The sequence below is a fragment of the Sprattus sprattus genome (assembly GCF_963457725.1).
Source record: "Sprattus sprattus genome assembly, chromosome: 19".
In the NCBI taxonomy this organism is placed as follows: Eukaryota; Metazoa; Chordata; class Actinopteri; order Clupeiformes; family Clupeidae; genus Sprattus; species Sprattus sprattus.
Window position 1 is genome coordinate 15,806,208 of NC_137917.1, and position 26,550 is coordinate 15,832,757.

Below are 26,550 nucleotides of genomic sequence, written 5' to 3' on the forward strand. Positions count from 1 at the left end.
GCCGGCGCGACAGCCAACACGCTACACCGCAAAAAAACAACAAACAAACTTCATTGAAAAAAAGGAGGGGACAGATAAAAGAGGGCGACATCTTGTTGCCTTTGTCAGAAGTTTGGAATCGCAAAATACATTCCTCTGAATGCAGATGTAAAAAAGAACTAACTGTAGATATAGCCGTCAAGGATTCTGTCACAATCAATTGTTCAAATGCTGTGAAGAATATGTTTACTATGGGTACAGTATTTTATTCTCTCTCTTTAAAGTCAACAGGATTTACGATGTGACCTGGAAGAGATAGGGCTTAAATCACCTGTGTTGACTGGAAACGAGTGGAGTGCTCACAATGACATTTGTGTCTTTATGGGGCAGCCTCAGCACATTAGCAAGAGTGTAATCTATGGCCGGGGTGCACTTGGACACACAGCAGCTGCCAAGGGCAGAGCGAAGTCGTCTTAGATCAGTTAGAGGACAGATCAAAGACGTAGTGTGCCTCGGCGTAGGGTGCCTGGGCACAACACTATCAGCCACTTCTGTCATTCTAAGAGTGCAAGACTGACAGGCGATGCTGTGATTGACGGTGCCTTTGTCCTGTGCAGCATTTGTCAGACCCTCGTAAATCTTGACGCCACCCCCCCCCCCCAAACCTCTTTTCTCTTTCCTGCTCTCTACTCTCCCCTGCCCATCCCCCCCCCCCCCCCCCCCCCCCCAAACCACCATTCTCTGCGAGTTAATTCAGCACCTTGGCATCACCAGGCCTCCATTACTCACTGGTTGCTGACACTCACCTAAAAATAGACCCCCGCCTCACCCCGTCCCACCGCCGTCGCCCCGCCCCCTCTCCCCCCTCATGGCAACACTTCTGGCAGTGCACATGGTGCACCAATCACTACGGCAACAATACAAAAAGGGTAACAGACCCGACAATTTCCTCTGTGATCTTAATCCAGCTGCTGAATAATGCCCCTGAGCTCAGATTGATATGTCTTAAAATAAAACACAATATACTTACATTTATCTCAGCACTTCACACTCTCCTTCCCCTCTGTCTCCACTCAGGCTCAGCTGCCTGTATATTTTGGCAGGAGGAGACAGGAGAGAAAGTTTCCCTCATCCCCAAACTGGAGGGGGGGAGGATGAGAAACTGGATCTTTTGCGGTTGTGTGGATGCCTCGGTGTTGTGGTGCTGCCCCCTGCTGGTGTGGATGCACTGACTCACTGTGCAGCAGCAGACCCAGAACACGGCGTCCCAGAGAGGTTTGAGCTGCCCAGTTTACGGCCTGAATGCAGAAGAGGGCCTGGTGCCATGGAACCAAATGGTAAATGAGGAACAGATAAATTAAATGTCAAGCAGCTCATTAATATGACAGGTGGTGGGTGCTTATTGAAAATGGAATGGCAGAGATAAAACCGAAAATGACACCTTAAGGATTTACGCACACAGCTCTGTATCACTGTTTTGCAAGTGTCTCCAGCAGGAATGAAGTGTCCCATGCGATGATCGCCGTGGAACATAAATCCAGCTCCTTACGCCGCTCACATGCCACATTCTCAAGGCTGGTGCCAGCAACCCATCACCACAAGAACGCCAGGACACAGCGACGGATGGGGAGAGCGCTATGCGGCATTACCCCCCCTGCTATCTAAAGACAGGGTGCACACACACACAGGGGACCCATATTCCAGCCTTGAAGCTGGACCCACACTCTCAAGTTTGGGAGAATGATGTCTCTACTGGGAATCAGTGGAAGTAGAAGTTCTCAACATCAAAGGCATGGGTTCAACTCCCAGGGACACATGTTGACAAAATATACACTTTACTTGTACTGGACTTGTACAGTTGTTTTTGAAGAATGAGTGTACAATGAGAAAGTGTAAATGTCCACCATCCATTGAGAACACACTGCAATGGGAAGTAATGAGGAGATTAGGGTTATACACAGGGTTCTTATTAGAGACGCATGATGGGGAGCTTCAAGGGGCATTGCTCAGTGGAAAAGAAAGCACACTAGAACACAGCCTCAGATGACTCAGCCTCAAGAAAACGGCATTCACTGCCAAGCCCATTTTAGGGAGAAGATTCAATTGTGTGGCATTATCTGATGAATAATACATTGAACTGCACTGGTTTCCAAGGACAGACTGTAGTGGTGACGGATGAGATAAATCAGAAGAGACGTCTGGACAACAACTTCTTTTTTTCTTTAATAGACTTCGAGTGGGACCCTCCGACACACAAAATATATTTATAGCATACACACACACACACACTGCTTTTGCAAATACATCTGAGAATCTGTGGGGATTCAGTGAAGACTATGGCATGTCATGCTTACATTTTATTTTCATATTTCTGATAAAACTACCCTCTGATGCTCCGGAGACCAGTGTTGTACATTCCGTTTCAAAGCCCCGACGGCCAAGGTCATTTCAAGAGAATCATTAAGGCCCAGTCCATCCAGTCCACCTGTGTTTCCTTCTTGGCCTACAACACACTCCTCCGTCCGAGAGTTTACATTCCATCTGACCAATCCCAGTGTTTGCATATTCAAACAAAAGGCTGCATAAATGTCCCCAGGTATCAGTCATGGTACATGTCTGCTTCAGAGAAGACTGTGGCAAACCACGGATCCTTTAGCTATACTGTAATGTGTGTTTGGGGTGGGGTGGGGGTAATGGGGGTACGCTACAGGACATCAGAAAGCACTTTGTGATCATGGGGTAAATGGAATCCTTTGCTAGATGGTGCACATCCAAGAAAAAAAAAGAAGTAACAAAAACACTTTAAAAATAAACGCTTTTTTTTCCAACTCATGAATTTGGTAAGGGGTTGGGAATCAATTCATGCTTCCAGTATGTATACCAAAAAAGGGATAATGTGAAGTTGTAACAATGCTGGCCAATTACAAGACATTTTCTTTTGACCACATTGATAGTCCGGTGAAGGCCTAGTAAAACAATGTATTGCAGACCCAAGTCTCCCTTTCATAAAACCTTTGCAAGCCGCACTCTCTATATAAAGACCATTTTAATCCTGGACTGCATTCTTCATAAGTCCAGCGCACAGAGATCCATTTACAATATTCACAAACAGCTGTACCCAATAGTTACATTTTTTCTTTTTTCAACTTAAATAACTAAACATAAAAAAATGAATGGAAATAACCAATTTCCCCCTCTCTTCAGCTCACAGCACTGTAGAATCAGACAGACAGCATTTCATTATGAATGTCAAATATCCCCCTCTCCCCTCAATTTCGTACACGTTTTCTTCCATTGCTTTCTAAGAGAAGATGGCACTGTCTGTTTTAAGGTGCAAGCACATAGGGAGACGGAGAGGTGAGGAGCTCTAAACTACACAGTGTCTTCTGAATAATGTAGTCGTCATTGGTGGTCTGTACATTTCCATGTTATCTGTTGCAGTTGTTGTCTGTAGTTACGAATGACCATGGCAACTCTCGGTGACCTCTCCCCTCTCCCCTCTCACTTCCTCCACTCTTGTCTGAGTGTGTGTGTGTGTGAGGGGTGGGGGGGGGGGGGGAGGGTGGTTTGAAAGCAGACGATGACTGGTGATTCCCAGACATTTGTGTCTGTGGGAAGAGGATGAAGTGTGGCTGTTCTTTGTACAATCTTAAAAAGCAGTAATGTGATTTGATTTGGCACAGGACAGTGTGCTGTAGGCTGTGCTCGCTCAAAGAGAGAGAAAGAAAGAGAGAGAGAGAGACAGAGAGAGAGAGCAAGAGAGAGAGAGAGAAAGAGAGAGAGAAAGAAAGAGAGAGAGAGCGTTAAAGAGAGACAGTGAGAGAAAGAGATCCCTCTGACAAGCTGTTGTCTGAGGGCACTGCGTGTGTCAGGATCCTGCGTAGACGTCTCTCACTCCTCACAGCACCTCTGCAGAGAGGGAGAGAGAAACACACAATAACACCTCAGGTCAACTGAAAACAAACTGTTTCATTTTAACACTGACAAATGCATTAGATCTACAGCATAATCTGCTGTATCAGAAGCTTCTCCACTGCCATCAAACTGACTTTTGGCTGCCATATTATTATTGCTCATTGGCCACACATATTCCCTCATTCCCTCAACATTCCGTCAAGATTTGCTCAACATTCACAAAATCTTTAGTGCAAATGAATCCCAACGTCTTTTTGAGTGAGGTGATAGTTCAGTGAGAGTGGGTTTCTCACGCTATCTTTTTATGTGGCAGTGTTAGGCTGTTTGTAGTCTGTGTGTTTCATCAACATGCGTTTACAGGGAGTCTGGGTTGATGTAATAGCGGTTCTGTTAGTCGGGCACGCCTACTGTCATGAGCTCCAACGTTTCAGGGTTCAATTAGAAGATTAGCACGGGGGCTCTCTGCGTCTGCTTGAGGAGTCTGGGGCCGCCGGTGAGGGGCCTGTTAAGATCTCTGACGCGGCCCCTCCTAGATGATGGCCGACACAGCCGCGCTCTCCCAGACTGATGGCAGCACCTGTTGTGCCACTTGCACTCGCTTTAAGCCCCCACCCCGGCTCAAATATTTTTCGAAATCAACATGGGGCCATTGATGGGGTTACATCGTATAATTTGCATACCGCCGGTTTTTATAAGGTTGCGGGCTTGATACACTATCAGGCCACCATACATGGGCACTGAGGGAGAGGGATTAACGGTGCAAGATACATGCAGGGGGGGTGGGGAATGTGTGTGTGTGAGTGTGAGTGTGTGTGTGTGTGTGTGTGTGAGTGCCTGATTAAAAATGTTGGTTTGCTAAACCACCCTATGGGTGGAGAGGGCAAGAGGGCCTGACCCTTCTGTGTTTGCTCAAGAAGTGATTTATGACTCGAGTGAAGGCTGTCTGCAGGCGAGCAGGTGTGTGTGTGTGTGTGTGTGTGTGTGTGTGTGTGTGAGTGAGTGAGTGAGTAATGCTGACCATGCTGGCATCAGGGGGCTTTGCTGTACGAGAGGTGATGTGGGGGTGAGAGTAGGTGCTTGTGGTTGGGCAGTGTGTGTGTGTGTGTGTGTGTGTGTGTGTGTGTGTGTGTGTGTGTGTGTGCGCTCTTGTGTGGGAGGGGGAGTCCTGTTTCTAGACCTAGCTTCTTGGGGTCAGGTCTCCTTGCCACACTTCCCAGAATGTAGTGCATAGCAGGCGGCCGGAGTTCCGCTGTCCAAGCTGTCAGAAACTCCAGAAGACCCATCTTCACCTTCACTCCTTCAGTCCATCTTACTTTCACTCTCTTTCTCTTTCTCTCTCTCTCAAATCCTCACACCCTTAACCCAGCAGGGCCCATTTGCAGCCTCTCACCCCCATTACCCCAACCCTCTCCTTGGTATGCAGTCCACTGAAGACACCCCCCCCCCAGCCCTTCTCAGGGATTAAACCTCCCACGCAGGCCCAACTGAGACGGGCACACCTTAGACGGCTATAACTGCCCTCCCCACAGCCACCACAGTAGAGTGCCAGGTGGGGAGAGGTAAGGTGAGGACCAGGGCTGCCTTCTCTGCCAAGAGTAGCACCATGAGCCGCCTGAGGCGCCACAGGGGGTGCAGAGTTTACGGGGCGCCCTGAGTCCCTGGCCCCTAATGTGAGAAGTCAGATGCGTGACGGGATGCGGTCTGGGGTCTTGTCTGAGGAGATGATATCCTCCCCCACCCCCCACCACACACACACACACACCACACAATTCAATCCCCCCTGAGATCTGTATCAGCATTCTAAGATCGGCCATCTCAAAATGCCTATAAAAATGGCTCCTGCTTGGCTCCCCTTGCTCAGGCCAAGAGGCAGCAAAGTGGCGTGCTCTGTGCTCTATGCTGTGCTTATGTGTGCTGTGTGCTGTGCTGCTGTGCGCTTTCCCTGATCTCGAACATATGTATGTGATCTACAGGCATTCCCCATTGCTCTCAGCTGGGCGTCTGCCAAAAACCAACTGGCTAGGGATCACTCTGAACCCTGATTTATGTTCTTTCTATGGCCAAGTCCAAATCTTAGTGTATATTAACTTGTGAAAGCCGTTTGTTCTGGCCACGCCGTCGTCTTCTTTTATTCCATCCTGTGGAGGGACAGCAACTTCATACCTCAAGTGTCTTAAAGTTACGTAAGGCTTGGACTCCCAACACAACAGCTAACTGTGGGACAGATCTCAACCCTGAGGTGGCGTAGCTCTGGTCACATGTCTACCACACCAGGGCCACATCGGCTCCACAACCAGCTGCAGAGTCATGAGAGACTGGAGGATCATAAACGGCAGTCAGACGCAAGACCCACTTTATACTGCAGAGTTAAGTAATATTATGCCCTTCAAAAGGAAGCTCATATTATTACATACGACTAACCCTAAAATTAAACCCTACCCTGACCCTACCACATTGCAACCAAAGACACCTTACATAAAGTGTCTCAAGGGCCCACAATTTCTCAGCAGTTGTGGAACATCTAAAATAATTCACCCTTCCTTTCGTTTAGTCCTCAGTAGTTTAGCAAGCTTGGACTCCAGCGGAACTCGTCAACTTTCTCCTTTCCTGTTATGCTATGTGCTAGGGTAACTTGTTGTTTTTCGTTGAGAGCGGGATGACTTGGCCTCAATATGCGTTTTGACTTATTGTTAACAGCTTACTGTGAATGTATTTTTCTATCGCATAGTGTAGTCCTTGCTGTCTGCTTCTTGAAGCTATATTGCCTGACGCCCGGGAATCTAATCTAATACACACTGCGGCACCTGGCTAAACAGAACATGGTCATGTTTGTCAAGCTAGTCCAACATAGCATCAGGAACTAAGTGGGGTGGTACTTCGGATCGGTCAATTATGGTGAATCAGTGAAGTCTCTAGTTTGGCTGTGAATTACCTGCAACATGCTGAGGTTTCATAGGGCTCGCCTTCTTCAGGAAGCTCTCTCCACTCTCAAAGGCCAGGATTGGCTCGTGAGGAATGTCACTCTCAGACTTCTCCTGCCCGCTGCCGTTGCTTCCGCAGTGATTGGAGAGCTGGATGATCTCCTCGAAGTGGGTGGCTTCTCCCTTGCTTGACAGGCCATTCTCGTGCTTGGCAGGTTGGACTCCATTCACCACTGAGGAGCTGAGGGGGAGCATATGGGCAAATAGAGAAATTAGTCTGGTATGGGGGGGGAATAACTCGATCCTATGCATGAAAGCAAGTAATGAATTTTGACTTTTGGCTTTAGTGAATAATTAGATGCAGAATACTGAAGTAGGTCAAAAGGAGTTTTTGGGAGATGCTCAAAAGCAGCTCTGCTTAAAAGGACTGGTGCCCATCTTAAAAAGTATTTTGTTTAGTTATTTCACGTTTCTTATGCAATAGAGACTATGTTAGTTACAGTGGTTGTATACGCATATTTATCTGAACACTGAGACTAGCGATAGGAGTCTGGAATGGTAGCTTTGGAGTGGGAAAGACTTATTTGTCTCGGAGTAATAACACAGTTCTCAATATCAAAAGTGGCCATCACCACAAGACCGGATTGTTTGAGTTTCAGCAATATTCCCATCTGTTCAAAATTCTCCTTTTTGAATTTCAGGATGTCAGCAGGGTTTTCCGTGTGGGTTGGTGAAAGCGCAGGCCCGCAGAATCCTTGATTAGTGGGCCATCCAGTTTGGGTTTGAGCCATTTAGTCAAATTCACCACGGTGGTCTACCCTCCTCCGCTCATGCATGAGCCCACACACATAAACCCGCACATGTACCCACACACACACACACACACATTTTTATCAAGTATTTTGATTGGATGGGAGGTCGAGCACGTCTTGTTTACCTGTCGTTGGGGCTCAGGGGCTGCTGCTCCTGCTGAGTCACATCTGGGATTGGCTGGTAGTCAGCTGCAGCTGAGAGAGAGAGAGAGAGAGAGAGGGGTAGGGAGAGAGAGAGAGGTAGGGAGAGAGAGAGAGAGAGAAAGAGAGAGAGAAACAGAGAGAAGAAACAAAGAAAAAGACAGAAAGGAAAAGAAAGGAGGAAAGAAAGACATTAATGAAAAAGAAACGCTAAACAACCAACATCCTTCACAAGAAATGAGAACAAGGAAAGGACTCCCTCCAAATCCCGAAGTTTCCATATGCAAATGTTACCCAATACAGAAAGAACACACAAAGGGCCTAAGAAACCAGGGTGTTGTGTGTGCCTACGGGCGACCGCTGACAGGCCTCAGACTGGCCGACCGATTGGAGCCGGTGGCTACAGGACACCGCAGGAAGACGTTAATGTGGCGCAGACGTGTGGATGGCCACGGCACAACAGCACACTCTGGATGGAGGCAACTTATGAACTCAAATATTACTTCAAGCTTTCCAGCAGCTCACAGTTGTCTGTCTGTCTGTCTGTCTCTTCTGATTTCACACCGTCAGTATCTCCACTTCCCCTCTCTCTCCCTTTCTTTCTCTCCCTCTCTCCCATTCCCTCTTTCCCTCTCTCTCTTTCTTTCTGACAGGAGCTTCCATGTGAAAGGCATCAGACAGCAGGAGGCCCATGCCAACATCCTGGTACTTTGCCTGGCATGGATGGCACAGACACTTAGGCCTCTACACACAGACCTTCTGATGGAGCCACACGAAAAGCTCATAAATAAAGATCAGTGCGTGTGTGTGTGTGTGTGCGTGTGTGTGCGTGCGTGCGTGCGTGCGTGTGCGTGTGCGTGCGTGTGCGTGCGTGTGTGTGCGTGTGTGGGTGTGTGTGTGTGTGTGTGTGTGTGCGTGTGTGTGCGTGCAATTCACATGTGGACACATACCCAGATGTTATTTTTGGTCTTGGCTTTGGTTCTATCCAATGCACCTCATTGCTTTGGCAATGCTACATTGTGGCTTTGAAATGCAACTCAAATGGACTGAACTGAGCCGAGAGGAAGAGTGAGAGATGGACACAGACAGAGACACAGACAGAGACACAGACAGAGACACAGACAGAGACACAGACAGAGACACAGACAGAGACACAGACAGAGACACAGACACAGACACAGACAGAGACACAGACAGAGACACAGACAGAGACACAGACAGAGACACAGACAGAGACACAGACAGAGACACAGACAGAGACACAGACAGAGACACAGGGAGACAGAAAGACGAAAGGGGACAAGAGAGAGAACAAAATAGGAATAGTACCGCAAACAGGGGAGAGATCCAATGAATGTTGTTCTCACTCTTTCTCGTAATGGTAGCACTTATAAACATGGCATGCAGTCTTGGCTCCACACACACACATAACGCCCTTTCTCACACTCTCTCTCACACACACATACACACACACACAAGCAGTCCAAATCTGAGGCCCAAAGGGGTGATTCAGGCCATAGCTGGCTTATGAGTCAGGAAGAGGATGCTGCCATGTCCAAAGACTCTGGGAAAATGCTGATTCATTGCAAAACAGGCAAAATTATCCTGAGCCCAAATACATAACAGAGAGAGAGAGAGAGAGATAGAGAGAGAGGGGGAGAGAGAGAGAGAGAGAAGAGGGACTAGAGAGAGAAAGAGAAATAAAGAGTCTGATGCCTGGGAGAATTAACCAAAGCAAGTCCCTGGCTTTTTACACCCGCTGCATTAGTAGCAGTGGTTAGATGCTTGAGCCGCTCTGGTGAGGAAGGGAGATGCTGAGGGAGACATGGCTCCTGGCCTTGGGCGTGAGGGCAAGCCAAAGAAAACAACCGGCCGCAAATGGCAGGCCAAGAAACGCCCGTTTTTTGAAAACACTTACTGTCTAAAAATAACTCACTCAGGGACATCCTGGGAACACATAGACACACCATGCAGACTGTTTGTATTTTTTTTATCACTGAACCCAGAGCCAGCTCACGTGAGCACAGACGAAGAGGTCAGAGGGTGTGTGTCTCACCTTTGGTGCTCTCCAGGTCTGGTTTGGCCTCTTTGCCATTAACCGGCGGTGGTGAGGGCGCCTTGGTGTCCTTCTGCAAGGGGAGGGAGAGAGGGAGAGGAGAAATATTTACACGTCTACTACTCTCAAACTAGCTGGCAGTTCGAACACATGCAGTCAGGACCAGTCTCAGGTAGTCAGAAATGAAGTAGCTGAAGCTGAAGTCTCCGTTGTGAGCGATGGCTACCTTGTCTGCAGCGGCGTCTGTTTTGCGTGTTCTCTTCATGATCTCGTCCAGACGCTGAGTGAAATAAAAACAGAAGCAGAGCGAGTGAGTCAGACTGGTGACTGTGTGTGTGTGAGTGTGTGCTGCTGGCATTCCAGTTGAACTGCTCATTCCCACGAAAACTTTCCTGCACATGAGAACACACACACGAAAACAAACATATACTGTATACTGTAGACAGATTGCAGACATATGCATATACACACACACACTTGCACATGGGCACAAAACCCACATGCAGTTACACACAAAATAGATACTCATTCACTCAGTCACACTCTCACTCACACACACACACACACACACACACACACACACACAGATACACGACACTCACACACAGACATGCATGCATACCGACAAAGAAAAGACAATATTCACAGTCGTGTTTTCTTTTAGCTTCTTCTGTTTGACCTCTTTAGTTGCTTAACTTCTCTTGTTCGCTAATTCCTCCCTGCCTCTCTCAGCCATTCTGTTCCCTGGAGGACAACTGCAACCCTAAAGAGGGGCTAATTACACCCCTCATTACAACCTGTGTGGGAGCCATCTCTATTGTACGGCAAACGACAGCAGATCCCCGCTGGCTTCACCAACCAGCCCCATTGACAGGCCAGTCCCCTGGAGTCCCTGTAAAGCTGCCCTCTAATTGGAGCGCCATCGATCTGGCGGATGGATAGGCGGTCATGCAGAGCTTCCTATGGCTGCTCAGGACAGAGCAGGGCCCTGTGTGAGAGGCCAGAGGGCCCCTGAAGTGGGCCTTGGAGTGGGCCCTGGGAGCTGATAGAAGGCTGTTGTTATGGAAAGCAGCAGGGCTGGTTGATAAGGGGGGGGGGGATTTGAAAAGCGACAGAGGACGCGCTGTTCCTGTGGTCAGATAGAGGAACTGCTATCTGGACATGCCAGGGGAACTGAGGAGAAATGCTTCATCATTCTATCAATCATCATAGAGTGAACTAAGTCTCCTTAGTTCACTTTACCACTAAACTTAAAAAACTAAACTAAAGTAAGCGTAAACCGTAAGCTCTTTGACTCAGAACCATGCCCTTGTCTTGTAGTACACAACCAACTTGAGTAAACAAGTCCAATGTATCCCCTTCCTACACTGCTTTCGAGAAGGCTACACTCATTTTGAGCAACTTCTGTCAATATTGGTCAACATCGTCTATAAAACACACAACTGCATCTCCACCCTTCCGGCTCGCTCCTTCCAGCCTCCCCCATCCCTCCTCCTATCCCAGTGTGGGATATAAAACCCAGCTGTCTCCGCATCTCTGGTCTGGATTCACGCTCCGGACCGCAGAGGACCTTCGCTGAGGGGCCTGTGACTCATCTCCTGCCCCAGAAGTGCGCCGCCTCAGCCATGGAGGAACAATGTGTGCTCCAACTTTACGGCTGCCTATTATTCTCCTCACATGTCCTTGTTAACCGAGGCATGCGGTGAATAGAATCACTAGCCAGACTTTGGTTTAATCTGCTGCGTGGTATCAAAGCTTATGGGTCTATTGTGAAGTTGAAATCAGTTGTGCAACGGCTGTCCTGGGCGGATGTGTGTTACTTGCTCAGGGTGTGCCTCCATTGTGGTGTGCGGCATGTGTGTGTGTGTGTGTGTGTGTGTCTGTGTGTGTGTGTGTGTGTGTGTGTGTGTACATCTGTGTGTGTGTGTGTGTGTGGGTGTGATCACGCCCCAGGTTTGTGAATGTTTGTTATGTGATTGTGTGAATGTGCATTTCCGCAATGTGTGTGAATGTGTGTAGTATGGGGGGTGAAGGTTGTTATGGCAGTGTGTAAAGTGCATGTGTATGTGTGTGTAAAGTGTGTGTGTATGTGTGTGTAAAGTGTGAGTGTATGTGTGAGTGTATGTGTGTGAGTGTAAGTAGGATGTGTGTAAGTGTGGGTATGTGTGTGTGTGTCAGGGTATGGTGTCAGTGTATGTGGAGCGACTGTGTGTGTGTACCTGTGAGTGTACTAGGGTGCTTGTCTCACCTTCTTTCTCTCCAGTCTCTCCTGCTCCTCCTTCTGGAAGTGTTTCTCCCTCTCCAGGCGCTGTTTCTCTGCCTCCTCTTTGGCCTTGGCCTCAGCCTCCTCTTTCTGGAGAGCACACACACACACACACACACACGATGAACTTCACAGAACAAAATATGCAGAACTATGTAATCTTTTTCAAAGTAACACTGGAGATAATAGTTCATTACATTTTCTGCCACTAGAGGGAGATAGAACAGCACAGCTACAGTTGCTGGTCACAGGATGTTACACAAGGCTTCAGTTTTTCCTAACCATGGCCTGCAGTTTCTGGATCATTGTGACTTAAGATAATTCAGATAATCCTGACCACTGCCCAAATTCAACGCTAATAAACACAGACAACCTTCCTCCTGTAGTGAAAGAGCCGTTCTTTATTTTAGAGAAAGTCATCACCCCAAGCCACAGCTAAATGACTGACTCCGGCCGCTAAGATTATATATACGAGCCAAATGATACTGCCGTCAGTGGAACAAACGGTGGAGCTTCAAGATGACGAGTAGGAACATTAGTTTTTAAAGTGGAATACAGAAATAAATGAGGTCAGACGCAAACTACTGTGTAATAGGACAAAGCCTTGCAGCCAACCACAACAAGCCAAGCCACAGACAGCGTGGAGGAGGGCTGGGGTGATGACATACACCGTCTGTCTGCTGTTCCAACCAATTATAGATTCGCCAGAGGGGGAATGCACTGTGTAGGGATGCACTCATTGTGCCCCCCCTCTCTTTATGTTTGTGTGTGTTTGTGTGTGTTTGTGTGTGTGTGTGTGTGTGAGTGTGTGTGTGTGTGTGTGTCTGTGTGTTTGATTTGTTGGAATTGTTAAATCATGCTAGCAATGGATCCATCCCAAGCACTGTATACATTCATCTGCATTGAAGAACTTTCTACATAACTGAATGAAAATAGCAACATCTGTAACAGGTATGTGTGTGTGTGTGTGTTTGTTTGTGTCCTCCACACTGACCTGCTTTTGGAGCTTCTCATTCTCCTCCTGCTCCACACGTGCTTTCTCCTGCGCCTCTTTCTCCTGACGGAGAACCTCCTCCTCGTCGCGTAGCTTCTGCTGCTCAGCCATCAGACGCGACTCCTCCACCCTGCGCTTACTCTCCTCCACCTCCCTTGCAGCACGCTCCTCACGTAGCACCCTGGATACACACACACACACACACACACACACACACACACACACACACACACACACACACACACACACACACACACACACACACACACACACACACACCTATTAATATCTTTATATTCAGCCACATCCCAGTTTCCCATGCTGATCCAAACCTTTGCCATGGATGGGAAAGACCAATCACATGTTGCCTCCAAAACGGCTGATGTAGATCATCGGTTCACCCATGACCCATGAATCTCTTGACTTCTCTCACAGCCCAATCCCCGTATGTCAGGGCACCAACCTGTAATATAGCTCTAATATAACTCTAAAATGGCCACACGCCCTACGCTCTCCATATCAACTACTCGGCAACAGAGGATTTTGGTTGGTGTGACGTCATATCCTGCAAAACTTGCGCGTATTGATGCGCATATTGATTGACTATCAGTTATTAAGCTTAGAACTACTACAGGCAAAGGTCAAACACTGACTTTGACAGGTGTTTGTTTCCACCGTGTTGCCTTGCAACGAGCGCGATTGCGTAACATTAATTCCGGTTATTCACTGACCAGACCAATTCCTTGTTAAGCAGGGATGACTGTGCCATTCAATCCTTGCATACTCACTCATAAAATCTATTAGCGTTTAACCTTTAAGGCCCCCGGGGTTAGGAGGTCTTGTAAACTTTCTCTCTTTGAAAAAGTTCTCCTCTAACTCTTCCTTGACACAGTTCTCCTCTTGTCATCAACATTCATGAAAACATTCTTACCGGATTTAATCAGCAAGGTCATGACACGTATTTTTAAAAGGTAAGAGCCATCCCGAGGAGAGAGAGTGTGTGTGTGTGTGTGTGTGTGTGTGTGTGTGTGTGTGTGTGTGTGTGTGGGTGCATGTGTGTGCGTGTCAGGGTGGGCGGCACGTAGACATGGAATCAGCACCCCCTCAGCTGCCACACTGATATAAATAAATGCCAACATAGTGTGTGTGTGTGTGCCTGTGTGTGTGTGCCTGTGTGTGTAAGGGGGGGGGTCACAATAGACTGACACTCCCTCCTGCATGGAGCTGGGGGATTAGCTTCTTGGCCTAGCTCGGGGGATCAGAATCACACACGTACACACATACATGTACATACACAACCCATGCATCCAACTGCTGATGGAAACATCACTGGGCTATAGGCTGTGTGACGTGGGTGGTGCGTGGGCCCCCTTGGCAGGGTGACAGACTGGGTGTTTGCTTTCACATTAATTCACAGCTAGGCATGAGGGCCTGTGTGGGCCTGACCTGTGGAGCAGAGGGACCACTGGTCGGAGGTAAACACACTTTTACTGTTTCGCACCTGTCTTTATTGCATATGAACCACGAGGTGTCGGCAAGCGAAGCCGCAAGGATGAAGCTGTTGATTCTCACCCCAAGCTCGTAAGTGCATGGAGGGGTTGAAGGGGGGTTGGTAAGGAGGGGTGCAAGCACTAGACCTGTGTATGTTCACGAGTGCAGTTCACAGGGGCATTCAACAGACTATGTACTGTTTTCCCCTTCCAGAAATGAATGTATCATCTCATAAAAAGATTTTCAGTTACTTCTCATGTGACTAACCTGACCTCAGAGAGGATTTTATACACAGATGTGTTGATTTTGTAAGAGGAAGTGTGACCACATAATGGCAGCTTTTGTTTTACAAAGAGAAGAGCTCACCTTTTCACATGTGTCAAAAAGAGAGGGGAAAGGTCATGATACAATGACAGATGGCATGACTATCAATCAAACTGCCTCTCTCACTCGCCTCCTTTCTCTAGCTATTGCTACATCTTCTTATATTCCTTTTATATCTTTCTCGCTCCGTCTCTCTCACTCCGTCTCTCTCTCCGTCTCTCTCTCCCCTTCTCTTCCTGTTGCTCTGAGTGTTTGTGAAGTACTGACCTCTCTGCCAACCACACCAACTAGATGTCAATCCATCTCCAACATTTTCACTGCTTTTTTTGTCTCTCTCTCCTCCTCTCCCCCCTATTTCTTCTGCAATGTGTGTATTTGGAGCACTGACCTCTCTCTCTCATCCTGCTCGAGTTTCTCCTGCTCCTCCCTCTCCCTCTGCTCGCGGGCCTGCCGCCTCTTCTCGGCCAGGATGCGGGACGCCTCCTCTGGGTTGTTGGTGCCCGCCATGGGCTTGCCCGGGGAGGCCACCGCAGCTGGAGTGGGTGTCGGGACTGCCGACGATGCTGAGACGGTGGCGGGGGGAGCCGGTTGGGATTGGCCAGGATCCGGCGACGTGGCGGCGGCTGCAGACGACGCGACGGAGATGGTTGCGGGAGGTGCCGTGACGGGAGCAGAGGACACGACGATGGAGGGAACAGGGGAGGCTCCTGACGGGGGGAAGACGGATAAACGAGTGTGAGGGAGGGCTGGGGGGAGGGGAAGGTAAAGTGACAGAACCGACAAGATAAATGAAGACAGGATGAGAAACAGGGGAGGGGAAAAGAGTTGAAGACAGAGAGGGAAGGAGAGAGATAACTGAGTCCAGATGAAGAGAGAGGGGGAGTAGATAGAGGGGGCAGAGAGCGAGGGAACAAAGAGGCGTTTGTAGTGAGCTGGAGAACTAAATGATGGAACAAGCTGATTGTCCGCCTGCCCCACACACACAACCACACACACACACACACACACACACACACACACACACACACACACGACTCTCTATACTCAGCGCAACACTCTCCTCTCTCACATCATAGAACACCTCGGCTGTATAAACATTTATAATAATAATTAGTTGTTACTGACGGGGGCTGGGGGCTTGTGAAAGCAGTGACAGTGAGAAATGAAAGTGTTTCCTTAGGTGCTGATTGGTGCCAATACTGTGAGTGTGTCTGCTTTGATCAGGCAGGGGAAAAGTGAATTGCTATAATTAAGGCAGTCTTCAGTTCTGTCTCAGGCTCCTAGCAGACAGTAGAAGAAGGCTTAATTCACTAAACAGGCTGCCTTTCTATGTCATGGCTAATTAGCCGAGATGCTAATCCCTAAAGGCTGTAACCATTTAAAGATGGGCACAGACTGAGGTTGCCAGGTTTCTGTGTGAATCTGTGTTTCTGTTTCTGCCCTGGCTGGGTTCTTCCATTGGGGTTCGCTTAAAGACACTTTAAGGATGGTGAGTCAGCCAGGCCACAGACCACTTAAGAGAGAGCGCTAAGTTGGCACCAGCCAGGCGTGCAGCGTTTTAAAACGGCTGATCAACATCGCTGATCGGTAGGACATAACCCAGAAAGAGTCCTGGAGAATCCTGTTGGCATTAGCTTTAGCATCCAACAAATTATGTTTGTACGCATTATTAGGTTATGCATGCATTATTAAATGAGGTATACATCATTCCCTGGTTCCCTACCCTTAGGCTCAGGTGTGGCAGGCCGGCGGGGCTCTCTGACCCTCTCGATGGGGGCGGGGGAGGCTGTGCGGGGGGTGCTGATGCGGGCCGGAGTGCTGGCCCGTTTGGGCCGGGCCTTGGGGGTGGAGGGGCTGGCACGGGCGGAGGAGCCCCGCGGGGATGGCGCCGGGCTGGGCGAGGCCGTCCTGCCTCTGGGCGTGGCCGGAGATGCCGCCCGCTGCGACAGAGGACTGGGACTGGAAGAGAGAGACAAGAGAGAGAGAGAAAACGAGCGGAGAGGGTTAATGAGTCATTTACAACAGCAACATGAGAAGGCAGAAACACTGACTCACTCACACACTCCATCACTCCATATCCACATTTAAGAGTTCGAGCACAAGAGTGCAGATACTCCACTTCCAAATGTGCCCCATTTGGCTGAAGCTTTCATCCTCAGTGACTCACAGAAAGAAGAAAGGCATATATTTGATCTCCCCCAGCACGCTCATAAACCCCCAGTTATGACCTCGTCATCCTCCTGCGTGGTCTATTCTATCCTCCACCCGAGTCATGCGGGCTTACTTTGAGCTGTTGACGTTTTTCTCCTTCTTCCTTAGCACTGGCAGTGACGCACGAGCTCAACAGTATTTCTATTCATAATTCAGTGACATCCTCTCACCCTGTTAAAATGCACAGTCGTGTTAGCTTCTGCTGTTCGTTATTCTGTCGACAGGCCACAGTTAATCAGCAGCTGATCGGCCTGCAGTTGGAGTGGACGGCGCTGCTATCAGGCAGGTAAACTGAATGCTAAGCAGAGGCGAGTCTTGAATCTTGAAGGCAGACGGAGCGGGCTGTGTGTGTGTGTGTGTGTGTGTGTGTGTGCGCCAGGCTGTGGGGCACTGCAGCGGGCACGCCCAGAAGGAGCTCTCAGGGAAAAGATCCATTAATATAAACTTCCACTGCCTACTCAACTGAAAAGCTGGCACAGTTATCTCTCCCTCTCCTGCTCTCTGTCTGTCAGACACAAGGTTTTGAAACACTCCTCTTTTTTCCTTTCCTTCACTCTCTTACTCTCTCTGGCTCTCAGTTAGACTTAGACACACACACACACACACACACACACACACACACACACACACACACACACACACACACACACACACACACACACACACACACACACACACACACACACACACACACACACACACACACACACACACACACACACACACACACACACACACACACACACACACACACTCACACACACACACACACAGGTTTTCTTTCTGTCTCTCCCTCCCTTCATCTCTCTCCCACTCAACAGGTTTTGCTGAGTCAGGGCTCTCCGACTCTCGTCCATTTTAGCTGTCTGAGAGCTGCTGTAAGTGCTAACTCCAGTGGATAAATATCCATGAGCTCGTCCCTCTGTGCTCCGGCGTCCTCACTGGTCCAGAACTAGACTGCCTCCAGCACTCAGCCCTGACTGCCAGACACGAGAGGACACACTGTCGCTCTCTTTTACTGTGGCCTTAACCGACAGGCTAGACTGTCTGAGTGGACGTCTGTCTGTCTGTCTGTCTGTCTGTCTAGCGTGACCTAAACCACCAGGCTACACCAGACGTTATAAGGGAGAGACATAATAAGGCCTTTGGCTACTCTGTTAAAGTGGATGTCTGTCTCTCTCTCTTACTGTGGCCTTAACTGACCAGTTACACCAGGGACATTATAAGGCCTTTGGCTACTCTGTTAAAGTGGAAGTCTGTCTCTTTCTTTTACTGTGATGTTAACCGACAGCCTACACTGCCATAGTGGATGTTTGTACAACATGGCTTCCCTGTGGCAACTTTGATCTTATTTTTCAGCTAGTCTTTCACTCCTTCAGCGGGATGTAGTCACCAAGTCTCAAGTGCAAGTTAACATTGTCAGTCAGTGTGTGTTGTCACTAGAGGGTGCTGTTTCCTTAGCTTTATTAGGGTTTTATTTGGGTCCTATCTTTGACTCTTTTGAATCAAACTCCTCAGTGACCATGATAAAATGATAATGACTCAGTACGTGTCCAACATGCTACAGCAGAAACTCTTTCATCATTGCAGAGATGTTTAGTTGTTTCCAGATGCACATGCATAAAGGTTAACTCTTTCAGACAAGACCTACGGTGGGGTTTAAGTGTGTGACTGGGGATATTACCTGGCTCCACTCCTGAGTTTCATGGCGGGTAGAGACTGCCTCTTCTTCAGCACCTTCTCTTTGGCCAGGGCACTTTTCTCTTTCTCATTCTCTCGCTCTTTGTCCTTCTTTTCTTTCTTCCTTTTATCAATCTTTCAGGACACAAAGCCAAACAACATTTTGATAACTAGATGTGCATTACCTGAAGGAAACACCAGTGCTTGCAAAGCAAAAGATTAATTATGAAGTAAAATAATCGAAAGATGTGTAATGTATGCCCAGAGAGCACTTGTATGGGTCAAAAGATGTTGATTGTTGATGGTGAAAATGAAAACCCGCATCCACATCAGTCCTTTACTGTGACACTGTTCATGATGAGGCCATATAGGACAGGGCAGGATAGGATGAGGCACTATAGGATAGGTTGAGCTTAATTGATCCCTGATAGGTCAGGATAGGTTGAGCTTAATTGATCCCTGATAGGGAATTCATTTTCATAAGGAATGATGAATGATGAGGAGTCCGGGCCAGAGGGCCCAGAGCGTTTGTGTGTGTGAGAGTATTGGTGTGTGTGTGTGTGTGTGTGTGAGAGTGTGCGTGTGTGTGTGTGAAAGTGTGAGAGTGTGACGGTGGGTTGGGTACTGACAGGCGTGGAGTCGCGTCGGGGGACGCGCTGGGCGATGTCGGGGGTGCTGGTGGTGACCCTCCAGCGTTCGGAGCAGCGGTGGTGTGGCCTGTGGGCGCACAAGGTCAGCGGACTGGCGGACGCCGAGCGAGGGCAAAGAGGAGACTCTGTGGGGAGGAGAGGAGGATGAGGGATAGAGACACCTAAAGGATAACCACAGGGACCTCATCATTAACATGTAATGACAAGCACAAGCATGCTGGGCTAGGAACACAGCAGACTACCACCTTAAGAATCTTCAGTATGTTATACAGACTGCCCACCTATGGCAAAACTACTCTGCTGTACTATGTGTATTACATCATGTATTTACGTAATTACCAGTTATCCCTCTTAATGCACAGGTTATAGTATATCCTTACCACAGGAGGTTCATCCAAGCTCATTATTCTGTTCTTGTGTGGGCTCAGAATCTACATCCTCATCAAATTACTTGTTCATGTTCTCAAGCAATTTTGTCCTTGCACACTACACCGTTTTTAATTAAACGCATTGCATGTGGAGTAATACAAACACAAATAAAACAACATAAAGATCAGTAACAGATGGTGGCGTGTGTGCGGCGTGGAAGCGGGGGCTGATGGGTACTGACGTGAGTCTCTGCCGTTAACCAGCACGCTGGCAGCGCTGCGACTGCGGGCCAGGAAGGACAGGGTGGGCGTCATCAGCCGGTCCACGATGCTGCTCTCCCACGGGCTCAGCTCCCGTCTACGGCCTGCTTGAGGGGACAAACAGAGTCGTGAGTGCAGGCACAAGACCCAACGACACAACATGAGAGACCCCAGGGGGGCCTGAGTCATGTCTAATATGGAAACAGTGGATGAGACCATACTGAAGGCACATCTGCTGTTAAGACTCAGCCGTTCATTGTGCTGATTACTAGAGCTTAGAGAGGAAACTTGCAAAGACACGCATGTAAATCGATGAGGTTGGCAATGCTATTTGACCTTCGGACGCTGTGGTGACCTCGACCTCGGGATTTGAGAGTACATGAGGGATGATGATGATGATGATGAAGAATCATAACAACAACACATTTATAAAATATGATTTTTAAAAAAAAACTAAAAAATCAAATGCTGTTTGTCCTTCAGGGGTTGTCATGACCATGACTGTGATTTAGGGAATAGAACATGGCATAGGATAATGATATCATCATCAGACTAACTTGACTTTGATAAAATTAAAACAAAACAAGAAACAAATGTGTAGAAAGGAACCCTTGGAAAGATGAAAGGGCTAGTGAAAGCCTCTAATTGGACACATGAAGGTCCTCGATGAAGCTGGGCTTGTAACGGATCTCGGAGCGCTTCCAAGTGCGTGTGAGGACAAGAAAGAAAAAAGTGAAGGCAACAAAACCCACCACAGACTGACGGTCTGCAACATGGGAAAGTATTTTGTGGTAAAAAAAAAAAACGATGACCAAAATGTCCTCAAACTTTTTAACTTGGAGTCAGTTTAACTAAACATTTCCCAGTGGATAAGAAAATGATGGGAGAAGTAACAAAAACTTGATGGAAAAGGAGAGAATAAGAAGAATCTGGTGAAGAAGAGGTGAGGTGAGGTTGCGGATATATCAGGGTCAAGTAGCTCTTTAGCAAACAGGAGGCATCAGTGAGGAGGAGAAGCCAGTGGAATTACTAATGCATACCCTCTCATCTTGAAATGTATTTTCTAGTCGACTCTCGGGTGTAACCACACCCTTGATGTGTTTCATCACAGTACGTACAGTCATTTAGTTTACAGCTCAAAACACTTCAATGTTTGGTGTTAATATTGACAAATAACTATTTATATAAAAATCTGCATTTTATGGGTTGAACATGGCACAATACGCCATCTGCTGTTTAAAATCATCCTAAACCCTGCAAGGCTGACTGTTTGGGACTTGTGTAGGTCATGAAATGGGTGGTCCATCTCCCCCAGCCCCCGCTCAGAGCGTGAGTCATTTTCATTTGCTGCATTTGCTGATCAGCAATTTTGAAAATTAAGGAGTGGAGTAAGGTTCAGAGCTGTGGGTGAATTTACACTTTAAAACACATGAATCAAATTGTCTGGGGGAGAGAGATATGGAGAGGAAGAGAGGGAAAGAGAGAGGAGAGGAGAGAGAGGGAGAGGAAGAGAGAGAGAGAGAGAGGGAAAGAGAGAGGAGAGGAGAGAGAGGGAGAGGAAGAGAGAGAGAGAGAGGGGGAAGGAGAGAGGTAGAGAGAAAGAGAGAAAGAATTATGTAAAGATTATGAAGTGATCTGAATAACTCTTCAACTTCTTCTGTTTGTATGAATAATGAATAACAAGATGGATTCCCTTGGGTAACAGTAATGTGAAAGAAAACGATGATAATGATATGACAAATACATATAGCTCAATGCAATTGCATATAGTTGAACTGCAACTGCACTGACAGAATCAGAAAAAATGATCTGGTATCAAAACCACAACATTTTACATCTCAGACACAAATGCAAATATAAACATCCACCATCACCACCACCGAAAGCGGGAGAGATCCAAGGCTTACCAATTAAGACAAATAGCCTGGAGGACTTACTTTGAACAAATGATGAGGAAAGGAATAATAAAGTGACAAGTGACTTCCACACCTTTATCTTCACACTGCAGTATGAAAATATCGATGTCCCCAAAACTAGATGGAGGAGTTGGAAAAAGGCATGAAAGAATAAAATGATTGATTTTTAAGAAATCAACCAGTCTGAACGACCCAAGAGTGATTTGTAGGGGAGAAAATGATTTGGTGAAATCATCCGAACACAGACAGAGTGTGTTGGATGCAAGAGGAACAGAGACTCAAACGTAAAACTAAACTAATGAAGAAATGAAGAACAAAAATCATATAAAACGAAGAGAAGGGAACCCAAGTGGAGTGGGTGAGAGGAAAAATACCCAGAGACAGGTGGGTACAGATGGATTCGATGGAGGAGTTGGTCCCCCCCCCCGTACTGGACGGGTGGGGACAGATGAAGGCGATGGAGGAGGAGGAGGTTCCCCCTGTACTGGGCGAGTTCTTACTTCGACTGGGCGAGTTCCAGAGCGTAGCGGACGACTTGGACAGTCTCTTGTTTATGACTGAGTCCACGTGTTTGGGGAGGTTGACCGCCGACGCCGAGCAGCTGCCTGGTGAAACCCAAACAATGCCAGAGACAAGAGAAGGCTCACAACATGTTCTATCACAGTCGTCCTGGAGGTCCAGGGGAAAAAGACAGCAGAGGCAAACAGTAGACACGGGTCATTTGTTTTTCCATGTGGAGCAGTAACTTATAGCCTTTTACAATGGCAGTGCTTCAAAGTCCCTCTGATATTAATGAAAGACTGTAACAAACAATGGGAAACCCAAGAATTTATATTATAGGGAAGTCTTTCTTGGCCTCCCTATCGCAGACAAGGGAACATTTAAACACAGAAGAAATAGCAAGCATGACATACCTACATTTAGATCCGTGGGGGAGATAAATTGTCTATATTTTACTTGAGGATGGGACATTAGACCAATGTTTTCATTCATTTTGTCCACGGTATGCTAATGTGTGTGTGTGTGTGTGTGTGTGTGTGTGTGTGTGTGTGTGTGTGTGTGTGTGTGTGTGTGTGTGTGTGTGTGTGTGTGGTCATTCCTGAAAATACAGTTATAGAGCCCTCTAGTGGGTTAAAGTACAATGAATTTGAATCATCTATTACTGTGCTATTGAGAACAGTGGGAAAGGTCTTACTGCCACTGCAGTATCCCAGCTAGACAACAGAGGGAGTAAGGCTGATACTCAGGGGAAAGAGCCTCTAATCTATAAACTAAGAGCAACCATCATCTCTGTGGAGATAGGACAGAACTTATTTCCACATGTTTATATTTGTATATTGCATGTAGGTCACAGGTTAGGCATATGGTAAGACAGGAAATACATTGTCCACTATTATGCTACATCTGCAGTCTTTGTGCAGTCTAAGAAAACCTCCCAACATTCTTTGCATGCCATTCTATCAATCCATCATTGCTGTTTCATTACAACCAACACTGGAGTCAGAAGTCTAACCGCTGATACTCTTTAATTGATTTCCTCCATCTAAAAACACCCAACAAATATCTCTGACGGTCAGTAAACAAAGAATAAATCCTGCTGCTGACTTCTAACCATGTTCACAAACTGTTAATGTGATGAAAAACAAACCGATATTTAAAATTATACCCCTGCTAAACAACCAATTATCACTTAGATTAAAGCTTTCCACTGATTTATTTCCAACACAGAAACAGTAGCAGTGGTTACTGTGGAAACATAACCAAATCCATACCGTGATGTTAGGACTGTAATCTATTCACCCTTGTGTGCAGTAGTACTTAACGCTCTGTTAATGACTTGAGGAAACTCTCAATTGTAAAATCAATACAATCTAAGCAAACAGAATGTGTCAACGGAGAGCAATAGGAAGCGAAGGTGCTGCTTCATGATGTGAATTAGGGATGGAAACAGATGACTCACATCTGGGTAACATTTTACAAGCCAGATTCAGTGCAGCATCACACATCCAACATACCCACCAAATATTCCTTTCAAATCTCAAACTCATATATTCATCTCAGACACACACACGTACAGACACAGACACAGACACAGAAACACACAGACACACACAGAAACACACAGACATACACAGACACACACACACACCTCCCATAGCAGTCCAATACTAGAGCAAAACCTGAGCTTTCATCCAAACGCAGTCAACTTGCAACGATCGTGAATGGAGTTGGAACTGTGTAGTTATTAATGGTCACACTGAGTTAAAAAGCTGCAGCTCACAGACACTCATTATCTCCTAGTCTTAATAAGGGCTGCAGCTCACAGACACTCATTATCTCCCAGTCTTAATAAGGGCTGCAGCTCACAGACACTCATTATCTCCCAGTCTTAATAAGGGCTGCAGCTCACAGACACTCATTATCTCCCAGTCTTAATAAGGGCTGCAGCTCACAGACACTCATTATCTTAACCCTGCATTTGTATTATTGTCTCATATTCATCTCAAAGTCATAAATCACATCACACACACACACACACACACACACACACACACACACACACACACACACACACACACACACACACACACACACACACACACACACACACACACACACACACACCTCTCATCCAAATGTGTGCACTACTTAGTTAATCAGTTTTAACGAATTCAAAGAGAAATGTAAAAGCTTACATTGCAATGTTTGTCTGTGGTGTGTGTGTGTGAGTATATACGTGTGTAAGTGCGTAACTGTGCCTCATACTGATACTGTGTGTGCATGTGTGCGTGTGGCCGTGTGCGTGTGCGTGTGGCACACTCACTCTCTCTCTGGCTGCTGCGGTGGAGGCCCCCCGCCCAGGACCCCCTCTGCTGGCGGATCTCTGCCCACGTCTTCTTGGTGGACCTCTGGATGGCGGCTTCATATTTCTCCTAACAAAGCACCACACAAATCAGCAAGACAAGCAAACCTCCATCGATTACGCCATACTTTTTCTAAAACAAACAAACACCAAACACCCCACGAGAAAAGCTCTTAAACCCATTCAAACAACTCATTCATCCCACCCCCATCCCAAGCCCCTTGGAGATCACTCGTACTGAGGGGTAATGAAAGGACAACCCACCCTCTTCAAAGGGTACAGTGAGCAGAGAAAACAGCCCTCAATATCCGAGGCAAAGCCGGGAGATTATGTACATACATGAATGCATTCCTAAATAAGGACACACATACAGAGAGAGAGAGAGAGAGAGAGAGAGAGAGAGAGAAAGAGAGAGAGAGAGACAGAGAGAGATAAAGACTTGTGTATTGATTTGACAAGAAACAGACTAGCAGGTAGTGAGCTGGTACATCATGGCCTACTTTCAGACTCTTTTCACGCACCGTTACTCATTCTGCTGGGGGGGGGGGCATCCTTTGGCAACACATCTGCCTGTGACACAGCAGTTCTTTATGTTTGTCTCTCACTGCTTTCATACACCTACTTTCTTGACTTCCTTCTGTCCCTCTTTGGTTTTCTCTTTCGCTTCCTCATTCTCTCTTACTCTCTTTCTCTCTTTCACTATTTTGACAATTTGTGTTAGAGTGCGTCATCATTCCCTGTCAAATTCCCTTTGCATCAGTCCGGACACAGAGGCTCTAGAGGACATTGAGGATGAACAGTCTTTTGATGACAGAAAAAAGAAATTCTGGCTCACGTTCAGAGAGGAAAGTTCAGAGTCAGTGAAGGTGAAAAAGAGGGAGTGAGTGTGAGAGAGAGGGTGTGAGAGAGAGAGAGAGAATGAGAGAGAGAGAGAGAGATAGAGACAGACAGACAGACAGAGAAAACCCTTCCTCTCTATGGCTACCTCTGGTGATATAACCCCGGTCCAGACTGGCAACTGGACAGAGACTGAGTACAGAAAGGACTTACACTGTAAGTCATTGTATGTCAGATCATTGTTCTGAATGTATCTGTACCCCTGTAGTATGTGTGTGAGTAAAGCATTTTAAATAGCACTTACACTACATTATGTGGGGTCCAAATGGGTGGCCCAGTTTTTACTGAATGTTGCTCAAATGTTAAATCAAGGTGTGAGCCGTGTAGACTGTAGAATATACATTTTACCTACACACATATCACGAGGGTACAGATACAGTGATAAGAAATAAGGATATACATAATATCTTTTTTCTTCCTACGACAGATGATGGTAAAGTAGGATATCTGAAGAGAAACCAGGACAAGTGTCCAGCCAGGGGCTGCAGAGCTCCTTGGCTCCTCCGTGGTCCATTTTTAGGGCACCCAGGTGACGCGGCTCACCTTGTTCTTCTCCAGCTTTTGCTTCTGCCTCTCCTCCAGGGCGGACCTCCTCCTCTCGGTCTTGACCCGCTGCTCCTCCAGCCTCCGGCGGCGCTCCTCCAGCTGCTGGTCCCTCAGCTGCCGCGCCTTCTCCTCCTTCTCCAGCCACTGGGCCTTCTTGGTAGCTGAAGGGGGAGAGACCAGCGGCCAGGCAGGCAGGACATAAAAGAGGAGGTGAGAGAAAGAGAGAATACAGAGACGGATGAGAGGGAAGAAAGGATAGAGG

At 47.3% G+C, this 26,550-nt stretch overlaps 1 protein-coding gene across 5 annotated transcripts in view; it reads right to left on the reverse strand.

Moving 5' to 3' along the window:
• Positions 1–3,531: 3,531 nt before the first annotated feature.
• The window catches only part of map7d1a (MAP7 domain containing 1a), a 54,332-nt gene continuing 31,313 nt past the window's right edge, over positions 3,532–26,550 (reverse strand). For 2 of the 5 annotated variants that reach the window (XM_080858274.1, XM_080858273.1), the window contains 15 exons: positions 26,286–26,449; positions 24,807–24,915; positions 22,483–22,587; positions 20,048–20,173; positions 19,417–19,562; positions 18,792–18,922; positions 16,620–16,855; positions 15,285–15,603; positions 13,082–13,262; positions 12,073–12,177; positions 10,051–10,104; positions 9,825–9,897; positions 7,753–7,822; positions 6,827–7,056; positions 3,532–3,888 (listed from right to left, as the gene is read on the reverse strand). In XM_080858274.1, the coding sequence (XP_080714400.1) occupies positions 3,878–3,888; positions 6,827–7,056; positions 7,753–7,822; positions 9,825–9,897; positions 10,051–10,104; positions 12,073–12,177; positions 13,082–13,262; positions 15,285–15,603; positions 16,620–16,855; positions 18,792–18,922; positions 19,417–19,562; positions 20,048–20,173; positions 22,483–22,587; positions 24,807–24,915; positions 26,286–26,449 (2,060 nt within the window). In that variant the 3' untranslated portion in view covers positions 3,532–3,877. The remainder of the gene's footprint in view (positions 3,889–6,826; positions 7,057–7,752; positions 7,823–9,824; positions 9,898–10,050; positions 10,105–12,072; positions 12,178–13,081; positions 13,263–15,284; positions 15,604–16,619; positions 16,856–18,791; positions 18,923–19,416; positions 19,563–20,047; positions 20,174–22,482; positions 22,588–24,806; positions 24,916–26,285; positions 26,450–26,550) is intronic. The other 3 variants (XM_080858277.1, XM_080858276.1, XM_080858275.1) reach the window with 2 other exon arrangements.